The sequence below is a fragment of the Lampetra fluviatilis genome, chromosome 1 (assembly GCF_964198595.1).
Source record: "Lampetra fluviatilis chromosome 1, kcLamFluv1.1, whole genome shotgun sequence".
NCBI lineage: Eukaryota > Metazoa > Chordata > Hyperoartia > Petromyzontiformes > Petromyzontidae > Lampetra > Lampetra fluviatilis.
The window spans coordinates 31,871,671-31,884,950 of NC_136275.1; the positions used below are offsets into that span (position 1 = coordinate 31,871,671).

The 13,280-nt window shown below is 49.2% G+C and overlaps 1 protein-coding gene across 5 annotated transcripts in view; it reads left to right on the forward strand.

Annotated features, from left to right (window-relative positions):
- Nucleotides 1-13,280, forward strand: part of LOC144934737 (caskin-1-like) — a 151,011-nt gene that overhangs the window by 62,216 nt on the left and 75,515 nt on the right. For 4 of the 5 annotated variants that reach the window (XM_078860824.1, XM_078860832.1, XM_078860842.1 and 1 more), the window contains exon 6: nucleotides 152-282. The exons of the other annotated variant lie outside the window; for it this stretch is intronic. In XM_078860824.1, coding sequence (XP_078716950.1) covers nucleotides 152-282 — 131 coding nt within the window. The remainder of the gene's footprint in view (nucleotides 1-151; nucleotides 283-13,280) is intronic. 5 annotated transcript variants of the gene reach the window in all.

Here is a 13,280-nt window from a genome sequence, read left to right on the forward strand (position 1 = left end):
AATTCTGGAAGCTTCTTCGGGAAAGCGCATCGCTGAGTGCTTTCCCGTGGAGCAAACCATCGCGTGCCAGTGGACTAAAGGGGGGGGGGGGGGGGTGATCGTGTTGCTCATCCTCTCTGCTCTGTGCACCCCCCTGCGCCTGTGTGTGAAGGTGGCCCAGCTGCTGCTGAGCAGCAACATGTGCAGCGCCCTGCTGGAGGGGAAATCGTCCGACATCACGGAGCCCAACAGCACGACTCCCCTTCATCTGGCCGCCAAGAACGGACACAAGGACATCATCAGGTGGGGTGGGTGCGATCACAGGCCCAGACCTTTAAATTGTGGGCTCAACGGTGAACATCGCGCGCTTTGAGACGTGCTTCTTGCGGCTGTCTGGAACGCTCTCTTCCTTCAGATAGTAGGAAGCCACTGGAGCTGTGTACTTTTAAATCGAGATTGGAAACTCATTTCTTCAGAGCTGCGCTTTGTGTTCAGTCGTCCTTCCCCCTCCCCGCACCTCTGATTAGCACGGTTGGCTACATGCGGTGCAAAAGAAGTTCAACATACATGCAGGGTGGCCAACAGAGGTTCACAGCAATTTACACTTGTTGTTTTTTTGTACCTGATTTCATAAGGCGGCTATGTGAAGGCCTGTAGAGGACACTGCGGCAAAATCCATTGTTGTACCGTACTTGTACGTTTCCACACGTGCGTTCCCTTTCAGCTTCACAAACCCACGCTGATTAGCGTGGTGAAGTATGGTCAAATAACCTTCACGACCTGTACTGGTATGGGGAGGTACTCACCCAGTAGTGGATTGACATAAGGGGGCCATATGACATCGAGATCTTGCGTTCATGCGTTGATTTTTTAACACCATTTCCAAATAAGGTTAAAAATCGTGTATGCATTAGTTCCGTCCGTATGTAATGGGGGAAATGAGGGAAGGGAGAATGATTACTCTCGTAAATATAATCCAAAATGGTTCGGACTAAATCGTATGATACTTTGTTACTATCAGGGATTTACCCTAAAATTCGAAACAAACCATAGCTCAAAGAACTGTTTGGAAATATGGGAACGGGTGTGGTCCTGACAGGCATATGTTGGTATTTGTACCGCTAATTAAACGCTTTTGAAGAATAACACGTGTTGGAAAACGTACCGTAACAAACATGAGTATGCGTGGACTTTCCTCCCTTATTTTATTTAAACTCGGTTGCTTCGCAGGGCCTCTAAAAGTCCTTACTAGCCGCAGCAGAGATAATTCGCGTAAGTAGAGTAAAATAAAACGCAAAGGGCTCTGAATCAGAGCAAAGTAAAATGCCTAAAAATCATTGCCTCGCTGATTCTGCAGATTTTTGCCGATGGAGACACGAGCACTTTTTTTTAACATTTCGAACACAAAGGAGCCTTTGCTGGCACATGAATTGAGCCCAAAGTGTCTCCCTGTTCCAATTGTTTGACACTTGAACACAGGTGTCTGAGACGGATGCTAGGAGTTTTGTGTACTTGATAGGATAGGCAGGGCAAAAATCCATATTGTAACATGGCCGGTAAGAATTGTAAATACAGGATGTTTTAAACAGATGGACCCGATTTCAAAGCAGTACTGATAAGGCAAAGAAGGTTGCGTTGGGTAGGACATATGTACAAAATGGAGGATGCCCGGATACCGAGAAAAGCATTGGATGGTCTCCTCCAATCCAGAGATCAAGATGAAGACCCAAGACCAGATGGTGGGACACTGTTCGGGCAGATCTTAGAAGTTAAGGTATCCGCTGTAGGATCTGTAGGATCTAGCAGAAGGCGTTGGCGAGGTGTGGTGGCATCAACAGCTTTGTGCGTGATGACATCTTCATCTTGAACCTGATCAACGAAGCCTGAGCAGGCACTCAAGTACATTCATGGCCCGTTATCGGCAGTGGAAATTCCACACTTGCTTAGCAGGATTCGGTCTTCTGCTTCCTACAGAGTGGTACTTAATTTAACAACCGCAGGTGGTCGGGGTTGGCCTGAGTCGACGCCGAGCTCGCAACCTTCTGATTTTGAGTTGAGCACTACTACGCGCTGCTACATCCCGGGCAGATGATGACTTAACCATCATCCCTTTGAAATAAGAGACACCGGCGCTGTTATGGAGTGTTCATGAGTGTTATGCTTCGGCTGTTTGCGTCCTGAAACGCTATTTAAAATACTTTTGGGAAATTCTCTGGAGATGACTTAAGGGAGAAAAAAAATACCCAAGTCTTATTCATCTGCGCTCCTTCATTTGCAAGCCATTAAGAAATCTGGCGAGGCTTAAACATAATAAATAACACGATAAATTGGTCTCCTAGCAGTCCTTAAGCGTGACCAATTGAAATGGCCAATTAAAATATGCAAAACCTCCTCAGACACTTAATCAGGATAAATGATGGAACAATAGTGAGTTGCAAATGAGTGATTGGTGTATTCGTGCAGGGAATAATTGTGGAAATATCAGGTGGGTTTTGAACATAATTAATAATGACAATGTGATTTCTTTAAATACATGTGATTTTAGATATATAGCGTCAATCACGCAAATCGCATCTCCACACGTGCAGTCGAATTTGTGTAGTGCGCAGTTTTTTTTTCCCCGCATGGAGACGCCAAGAAATCACAACACGGGCAAGGCAGCCAGAACCAGCGCTAATAATTCCTTCAAGTTCTGTGGCCCTTTGTTTGGATGTTTGGGCAAAAGCGGTCACTTGCCCGCGTGGCTGGCGGTTTGCGCGCTGCTGCTTGGGCCATAGAATTAAGAAACCCCCACCCCTCCCCCACAGGACTTGAAAGACTGATCCTTTCATATGGCAATGTCAGCAACAGGTTGTATAGATGCCAGTTCAATGTTAAGGTCCTTCAACCAATCCAAGGCGGCAGTAGATGCTGTACAGATTGCAGCGATACCGCCAGGGTGTGCGTGCATGGCGCACTCGTCGGCAAAATGAAAAGACTCGTTATTAACCAACGATGTGTTTTTCTTCTTCTTCTTCTTCTCGGATGAAACATTCTTAGCAAATTAAATCCCATTGTGGGCGATTGCTTTTCTTTTTTACTTACTGACTGCCCCTCGCGGATGAGAGTTAAATCACGGATAACCCGCGCGGATCATTGGATCCGCGGACATTAATCCTCCATGACGCTGAGGATAATTTATTCCCGGTGAGTATCGCGCCCTCTAGTGGCTTGCAAGGGTCACCACGTGACCCCGATTATTTAACAAAAAAAACCTCGTTCGTGGCACGTGTGGATTTTCCCCACGTTACCCTAAGCGAATGTATCGATGTTTATTGATGAATACGATGCACCGTTACCGTCTTAGTGTGCTGAGAGATGTCTCCGTTTAAGTAAGGTGGGGCGGAAGGGCCAACGGCTGGATTTTGAGAACGTTTACACGAACTCTTAGCTGTCAATGTGTACGTAACTTAACGCTCCCACTGGTGTTAATTATTGCTTGGGAGCCTTTGCTGGAGAGCTGCGTTGCCTTTCGTACCATACGCGTGAGTCCTGTTTCACTGCAATGTGTGCTTTAACATAAATCTCGTTAAAGTGCCTTAGTTTGGCTCTCTGGGCCTGAGGCATTTCCGTTGAAGTGGATGATTCCGAAGAATAACAACAGAGTGCAGAGGACTGTAATTCTGCCCTCGGTAAATTCAATTTGAGATTGAGAGAAGCTGGGGCAGCTGTGGGGACAAAGAAAGATAGAGACACAAAGGATTGCCGAGAGAGTGAGTGGGGAAATTACTTGGTGAGTATGAGAGTGAATGACTGCCGTGAGCTTGCTAGTTGGTGAGTTAGTAGATTACTGCCTTATTAAGTGGCTGAGTGAGTGGGTGAGTGCGTGGACAGGTGAGTAGGTAAACGAGTGAGCAAGCAAGTGCAAACATGTGCGAGTTAGTAGGTGAGTGGGCACTTTCTTAAGTGAGTACATTAATACGTAGGTGAGTATACCAGCAAATAATTGAGTAGATGAGTGAGTATGCAGGTGAGTGGATTAGTTAGCAAGCGAGTGAGTCAATGAGTGAGTCGGTCAGTGTGAGCCACTATATAATTCCTCGTCACAGCCATCTCTTAGACACACTTAAGCGGTTGTGCTTTCGCTACGTTGTCCCCACCTGAAGACGGACGCTTGTGTTGCGCCAGAAACGTCGTGATTTAATTTCGTTGTTTTCATTTTTGTTTTTGCTACGTGACTTTACCGAAAAAAACAAAGAGTATGGATCCTTACAGTGTGAGCCAGTGAGCTAAGTACTAGACTGGGTATGCTCGTAATCGAGTTGGTACAAACATAATTGACCCGGCAGGTAAATGCACGAGTTAGCGACTGAGCATGCAAGTTAGAGAGTGAGTAGCCGAGCAATGGTCGAGTGGCCGAGTGAGTGATTGTGTCGGTGAGTGAACGAGCGAGCGAGTCAACGGGAGGGCCATGGAATGAGCGAGCGATGAGCCTTGGGGTTCTTGAACCGAAGCGGGCAGCACTCCTTCAGCCGCCCCTCATGGAAACGCTCTACGGCGAAATAACCCACAGACCAAATAACCCCGGCTCAAAATAAATCCCCTGTGTCCAACTCCCAGCACATGTTGCCTCCCCTGCGCCATCGCGCTGTGTGTACATAACCCCGGGGCCGCTGAGTTCTCTCTGTGGCTGGCGGCGGTGGCTGCTGTTCTGAGCCCACCTCTGTGGTGGAGGAAGCGGCCACGTCGCCGAACCCCTGGGATGGGACCACACACGCCTGGCCCACCTTTGTCTTCCCACCGTTGACACTCACCACACTCCACTAGGTACTACTGTGCAAACTGAGTGGGCCCCGTGGAAGAACGGGCCAGGTGAATATCGCAATTTCTTCCGGCGATGCGTGTCGAAGCCGCGAGGGCAGGGGCGGTTTCTTCATTAGGGCGATTGGGCGACGCACCACCAATGTCATTCAACCACAGAGTCACGCTAGCCGTCACTGTGCCTCTGGATATAGTCCAATCAGCGTCATGCTACGTTCTGTGGAGTACCGCCTCTTTTTGGGCGATTTCCCTCCGGCTGAGAATCGCCCCGAGTGGTCCCATAGACTTACATTCAAAGATGTTTTTTTTCGAACGGGGGGCGCTGCAATGCATTCTATATGGCTTCCAGGAGGGCTCGCACTAACGTGCTTACGTCATCATACGTAAGCACGTTTCATCCAACAAAATTATTTGTCGCCACCTAGTGGAATCTTTAATAAAAGAAACATGAGTGGATTGTATTAATAGTGAGTATAGAAACAAACAAGATGTATTGTAAGAGTCACTTTATTTTTCATTAATATTAAATAAGTGAAGTTGCCTTTCCATGCTTAAGCTGTTAATTTATCCTTTGCATGGGTGGACCTTATCCGTATCAATCATCCAGACATTTGCCCCCCCCTGAGAGATTTTGCAGGAGCCGCCACTGCGCGAGGGTACCTGTGGTTGATGGGACTGTGGCACGGGCATGGCACGACTCACAAAGAGAGACAAAGATCACTCTTGGCTGTTTTGATTATCGCTCCGTTTAGTACGACCGCAATGAAAACAACTCCGGCTGGCTCGGGGGCGTTCATGCGGCTGCCGTGTGGTGTTGGGGCCGCCGCCTCTGAGATCCCCCGCTCAGACCTCACATTGTAACGTGGGATTTGAAAAAAAATTATATTCTCAGTTTTGTTTCAGCTAACTTCTGATGGCTTTGCCGTACAATTCCAGCAACTCACCTCCACATCTAACAGGTCCCCATCTGTAAAGATATAAATTCCATTACCAGAAATAATGTTTTTTCTGCTGCTAGGCGTAGGCCTCCCGAAATTATTTGCATTCTTCACGGTCATATTTTCCATCTTCTGGAATTTTCCCCACTCAGTCCTCTCCATCCACCTATTCTTGTCATGTCCACCCTGGTGCGTCCACGTGCATCCATGTGCCTCACCTTCTTCCGATATGGGGTTTCCTCTCTTCTTACGACGCGCCTCCCCAATTGTGCCTCGTCACCGCATTTCTGGCCTGACTCAGTCTCCTCATTGCCAAAATTCACGTCTCCGTCGTAAAAACCATTCCTGAGATGAACCTCTGCTCCCTTCTCTCAGTGTGGGAGTCCCAACACTCAGCATGTTTGTCAATACATGTCTTATGTACTTTCCCCTTCAAACAGAGGGATAATTAATGAATCAATTACTGCACTAATCGTACAACAATAAGTATAAATCTGATGGCAATTAACTGTTACAGTAATGGCAGAGTTACAGCTTTCTACTGAACCTAAATGCAATTTTATTGTATTAGAATTACAATTGATGATGTCAATGGTTACACAGCACTACTATATTACCTTTTACTGATTGTAACGGCAATACAATATTATTAGAATTGCTACGACTTACAGCATTGGTTATGCAAACTGCTATATTTTCTACTGTAGATTATAACTGTCCAAAGCTCTATACGTTGTGCTTCATACATTTAATTTATTTTATATAATAACAACATTGTTAGCAAATCTGCATTTGTCATAGCTTGCTAATCACACGTTACATAATCACACTACGGAATCATCAGTTTTTGATTTCAGCAAATCAAATGAATACGTAGATTAATTAAATAAAACCACTAAGCTAAATACAGCGCAATAATAATCCAATCTGTGATGGATATTGTATGCTAACCCCGTACAACTAAATATAATTTGTAACGTTTAAGCACGCAGGGATTAATTATTTAAAGAAGCCTTACAGCTTGCTGGCTTGTAGAGATAGGAGCAGAGCCACCACCAATCAAGGGTACAGTCTTGTTATTCAATGCGTGTGTGTCTCAGTCTCGTGCTATAGTAGTAGCAGTAGTAATAATACTCATCTCATTTCCAGGCAAGCCTCAAGATACTTTTTTTCTCCCCGGAAGTATTTTGCAGCGAGAATCCTCTTCTTAACAAAATAAAAAGCCACGTAATAATGTTTCCACGCAGACCCACATTTGTGAAATTCACAACTCGTATATCAATTCTTGACCATTCAACAATTCACATTGCAGCAGAAATACACGTAGTGTACGTTTGTACGTATGTTGAACTTCTTTCGCACCGTACGTAGCCAACCGTGCTTTTCGGAGTTGTGGAGGAAGACAACAAATTAAACACAACGGTCAGTTCCAAAGAAAGTCGATTTCAGTGATGTATAACATCAAGGTACGCAGGCCAACGCAACGCAATTAAACGTAGACATGCGGACGTACGTGCATTGACGGCGTCCGCACTTTGGTTGACGTACTCTACGGTGGAGGATGAAACTTTAGGCGATATCGCGAGAGTAACTGTATGGTGGAGTTCGAAACTGGGTCTCCACAGGCGCGTGGCTGTGTCGGGCAAGTCGTCGTAGCCCTGGTTCAGTTTCATGTATGAGGTACAACCCTGTGAGCCATGTGGCTCTTGACTCGGGTGCAACTGTAACAAACATAAACATGAACAAGAAACATCTTAAAGTGACTACACGCAACAGAAAAATCCAGGAAAAAACAGCAAAGTCTTCCAGAAAAAACCCCGTATTTCAACGCTGTCTGCAAAAATCCCAGTGGGATGCAAGTCAACCAATAACAACCATAAGACAATTTAGATTAAAGTTATCAGGCTAACTCTGTACTACAGCAAACAAACATGGCTAAACCATCCACCGTTCAGTGTGTGGCGCTTCGGAAGTGACAGCTTCATCATATTCCTTCTCCGATGTTTCACCCCCCCATGTCCCACTCTCCCACCCCAATTTTAGGAGTCCCTCCAAAATAAATCCGTTCTCTGTGGGACGTAGGTCCATCCACTCTTGTGATTTTTTGAGAACGAACTGCAGATGTGATCGACTCACTGGAGTATTCATCCCGCTCATGGGTAACAAAGAACAATAATAATCATCGTTATCCTGCTATTGAGTAGACGTTTACCCCACCGAGTGCATCTGGAATGAATGGCTAATGGCCACTGGCTGTGCATGGGCTGTCTGCCCAAAGGAAATACCGTATTAAAGAGCTGCATCGGCACGTGTGTGTATGCACGTGTCCAGGACGGGTGCGAGGGGCTGGTAACCCCTCCACCTTCAATTAATTACCACTAAACCACGACCACAAAATTTAATAAGTAAGCTTGTGCCGGAAGCCCCGGGGGGACAGGCGTCTATGACGTCTCCTTGCCAAACCCCATTTGGCAGAGCCAGGAGAATGAATCCTTACCCTCGGGGCTCCTCCAGAAACAACAAAAAACCACTACGTGTGGCCACGTGGAATGTTCGAACGCTCACTGCGGAGGACAGGCTGCCACTCCTCTGTCGGGAGCTGGACCGGTACCACCTGGATCTCTGTGGTATTCAGGAGGTCCAGTGGACCGGCTCTGGCTCCTGCCACCATGAGGGGTGGACAGTCCTCTACTCGGGGCAGCAGACTGCCAAACATCAGGGAGTGGCTCTTCTTCTGAACAAAAAAATGACGGCGGCGTGGGAGTGTGGCGGTAAGGTGTGGGAAGCTGTAAGCCCCAGGCTACTTTGGGCTCGCCTTCCCATCAATCAGAGGTGGTCGGTGGTGGTCGTGGTTACTCATGCCCCCACTGAAGACGAACATCCGTGGAGGGATGTAGGCAAGGCCGATGAGTCAGATGCCTTCTATGACCTGTCACAGGTGCTAGCTAAAGTGGCCCCTCGGGATAGAGTAATCTTGTTGGGTGACTTCAATTGCCGAGTTGGTCATGATGCTGGCACCTGGTCTGGAGTAATTGGAAGGCATGGGCCAGATCAGCTCAATAAAAATGGCAGGAGGCTACTAGATTTTTGTGCAGCCCATGGGCTTGTAATTACCAACACGCTGTTCTGGCATTGGCGCATCCACACCACATGATGGATGCATGCCGGGTCCAAGCAAGAACATCTGCTGGACTTACATAGTGATGGAACAGCGGATGCGGGCCCATGTCCTTGACACCAGGACCTACCGTGGAGCTGATCTGCCCACTGACCATCGACTTATCATCTGTGAGATGCGCATTCCATTCTTCCACTCTGGTGGTGGGTGTACACCCAGGACCCCATTCAAACCCTTAGTGGCATGGTCTCAGCTAGCTGATGAAAGTTGCAAGCGAGAATTTCATCATCGCTTGCGGCCGGGGTTGGCATTGTCCCCCACTCCTCCTGATGTCGAGGGGAAATGGGCGAGGTTTAGGACTGTGGCTCATGCAGCTGCAATGGCTGTTTTGGGTACATGGTCAGACCTCCCCAGAGACCCTGGCTGACAGAGGAGGTGTTCAAATTGGCTGAGAAAAAGCGACAGGCCCACTCTCATCGGCTACAGCATCCCACATCGGAGAATGAGGAGGCTTACTGCAGCCTTCGCTCGGAGGTTCGGAGAGCCGTGAGGCACTGCAAACATGGGTGGTGGTCGCAGGTTACTGAGGAGATGGATTCTGCCTCAGTGGCCCGCAATCACAAATTGCTCTTTAAGTCCATCAAAAAAGTAACCTTCATCACCACACCTATTACCATCATTAGGGGAAAGAACGGTGATCCAATCTCTGACCCTCAGGAACAGGTTTGCAGATTTGTTGAGCATTTTTGTGAGGTCCTGGAGGAGGGGAAATCCCTCACCCAGGAAAACAACGTGGGACAAAGTGGGGGATGATCCTGCTGAGGCTGTGGTGCCTCAAATATTGGAAGAAGAAGTCACCCCCTGTAAGTGGCTGGCTGAGGTGCCATCTGTTGAGGAAGTACTGAAGGCGATCCAGAGTCTGAGACCAGGAAAGGCACCGGGCAGAGATGATCTCCCAAGCGAAATGCTGAGGGAGGGTGGCGTTTGTACACAAACTGCCTTACATGACATCATAACAACAGTCTGGACCACTGGACGGGTTCCGCAGGATTGGATGGATGCCTTGGTGGTCTCCCTCTTTAAGAAGGGGGACCGCACAGACTGTAACAACTACAGGGGCATCTCACTCCTCAGTGTGCCGGGAAAGGTCCTGGCAAGAAATATTCAAAATCGCTTTGCTAGGCACGCTGAAGAGAGGCTTGCGGAGCCCCAATGCCATATTTTCTGTCCGTCTGCTATAGTAGAGGTGTAGTGAATTCCAACTAGACCTACATCTCTGCTTTATTGACCTGGTCAAGGCCTATGATACCATCAGTAGGCCTGGGCTCTGGGTTGTTCTTTGTGCTTTCAGAGTCCCTGACCCTCTGCTCATGATCATTAAGGGCCTTCATGATGGTGAGCGGGCCCAGGTAAAACTACATGGCCGGGAGTCAGAGACATTCCCTGTACACCTTGGAGTGCGACAGGGATGTCCTCTGGCTCCCACATTATTTAACATCTATTTTGATCACGCAGTTTGTGAAGCCTTCAATAACTGTACCTGAGGAATGTCCATCTGGTACAGATACAATGGGAGGCTGATCGATGCCCACATTTAGGCTGGCCTGCCTACGATCCATCCTGGGTTTAACCAGGCTGGATGTGGACAAAGTCCCATCGCTGAGCTCATCCGGCAGGCAAGGCTAAGTTGGCTGGGTCATGTAGTCCGTATGCCCAGCCACCGCATGCCTAAACAGCTTTTGTTCGGCCGGATCGAGGGGGCTAAACGGACGCGGCACGGGTTAGAGAAGACGGAATAATGTGGTACAGGAGGATGTGGAGCTGAGTGGACTTGCCGATGACTGGTACCAGCGGTGTCAAGATCGGCCTCTGTGGAGGAGGCTCGTGAAGGACGCTACTGGGCAGTTGGAGGCAGTCGCCCTCCAACAACAACGGAGGGCGGAGGAGCGACGCTCACAACAACGAGCGGAGCGCCGGGTGGCTAAAGCACAGCAAGTTGGTACAGTAGGGGGCACACTTGGTGCATCAGCCAGGCATCTCGGTCATCTCGGTCAGTCGACCTGTGGCATCTGGATCTGCCCCGTGACCTCCTGCCAGCGGGCGTTCGACACTTCACGTGGAATCAAGGTGCACATAGCCTGGCACAGGCGTCGTGATCACGTCACCGTCACTTAGTGGTGAATGGCGGTTGTTGTGTGCATGTGTGTACACGTGTGTGTGTGTGCACGTGTGTGTGTGTGCTCGCTCTTGCGTAGTTGTAGTAGTGGGGCTCGGTAGTGTAACGGTGAACGCGCCGGGCTACGAACCCAGCGACCTGAGTTTGATTCCCGCTCACGGCCCATCAACACCACTGACGATTATCTTGCACTGGGCCTCCCCTAGGTCGACTCAGCCCTCATAAACGTACCCGGTGCGGTGTGTAAACATCAGCACTGGGGGATACAAAAGCCTTCAGAATGTACTCGCTGAACAGCGCTCTCACCCCGCATGTTGCCTCTTAGAGGCTACTAGCGGTGGGACGATCTGTGGCTATTTGGCGGCTGCGTACAGCCGTCCACGTGTGTGTGTGTCGAATGCTGGGTGAGTGGCGTGCGGGCTGCATGAGCAGCTGCATGACTAATGCAGCTGATAAGCGCCTGTGTCTGGGAAATGTGCCCGCCGCTGCTGCCAGTCAGCGGTGGGTCGGCAGCACGGCGCTTGACTGCGCAGATGAATGACCCCGTGGTGGTAGAGGCACGCAAAGACAAAGAATTTTTTTATTTTACTTTCATTAATTTTAATGTTTTACCTACGTGACTTTACCGAAAAAACCTAAGAATATGAATCATTGCAGTCACGAAAGCTTCAAATCTAGAATCTCCCGTGTAGCCTTAGCGGACTGTTGGGGCAAGTGCTGTTAGCGAGCACCTACGAAGGCCGGAACGGTACTCGAGGGGGGGTGGGTGGCCAGCATCACGCCCGACCGCCTTTGTCTCCCCAGCGGCGATGTTTACGCACCGCACCCAGGTACTCACTTGCAGCTGAGTCGACCTAGGGGAGGCCCAGCACCGGTTTTTAAGGCAATCGTCGACCGCTGTTGGCCGTGAGCAGGAATCGAACTCGGGTCGCCGGGTTCGTGGCGCAGCGCGCTAACCGCTGGACGCACACACGCACACAGACAACCCTCACCGCCACCCCCGCGTCGTCTTAAATAATGTTGGGGGCAAGTGCTGTTGGTGAACACCTCTTAAGCCCTGCACGGCGCATGCAGAGAGGTCAGCGTTGTGGTCAATGCCACGACCCAGTAGCCGACGTTTAGACACTGCGACGCCTCGTACGCGTTTAACACCGAGGGGACCTCGGCGAGGACCAGTCCCTGTTCTGATATCGCTCGTCAGTCGTCACCGATGGTGTCCATGGGCTAAGTTGGTATGTTTTTGTTGTTGTAGCGCAGTGCGCTCATCACTGCACCGCCGATCCACACACGGATGCGCGCCTACACGTGCACACACGCAGTAGCAGCAGCAGCAGCAGTATGCTCACGGGTAAAGACGTGTCAACACAGGCATGTGCACCGACACGCATGCGAGTTCACCCACACACATTTACGTGACATGCGAGAATGCTTCCGTGCACATCGATGCGTTACCTTGATGGGTGTCTATTCATTAACATCGCCATCATTTATGAGGCACGGATTGATCGACTGATTCGATTACTGCGACTTCAATGCACGTGCATCAATTTGTGTTGGAAGAATTATTTATATTTGTTGCTGCAAATGATATGTGAATGACACGCGAAGGTTACCGTTTTATGGTTATGGAGCACAATTACAAACTGGTAGAAAGAATATGAAACAATGGAGAAAATAATACAAATGAGATGGCGAAAAATGGTAAAACCTATTCTTATTTTTTCACACTTTGATACTGGCAAAAATGTCCCATTTTGTAGCTGGCCACGGGCATAGCATACAGATGGAAAATAAACACGTTCCTACGGAGGGAGCTGGTAGGAACGTTGGGTTGCTCGGCCAATGGCCAGGGTCAACGTCGGCGTGGTGTATTCCGCAAATATGCCCGACTGTGAGGGCGGGCACAAGCCGGCGTGAGTAGGTTAAACGTTAAGTTTTATAAGGGCACCACGGGGTGACCAGCCCCACCCCTCCCACCCCCCACCCAGCCCCACCCTCCCCACCCAGCCCCTCCCCACCCTCCCCACCCAGCCCCTCCCTACCCTCCCCTCCCCACCCAGCCCCTCCCCACCCACCCAGCCCCTCCCTCCCCACCCAGCCCCTCCCTGCACGATGGACGGACACAAGAATCCCCTGTGGGCTGGTGGAACCAGGAGGTTCCTACCAGTATTAAATGATTCATCAAAACTACAAGAGCACAAACAATGATGAAACTTGCACAATGAAATTGCATTTTAATTAACAATGATTTTACAGTGTCACTTGCCAT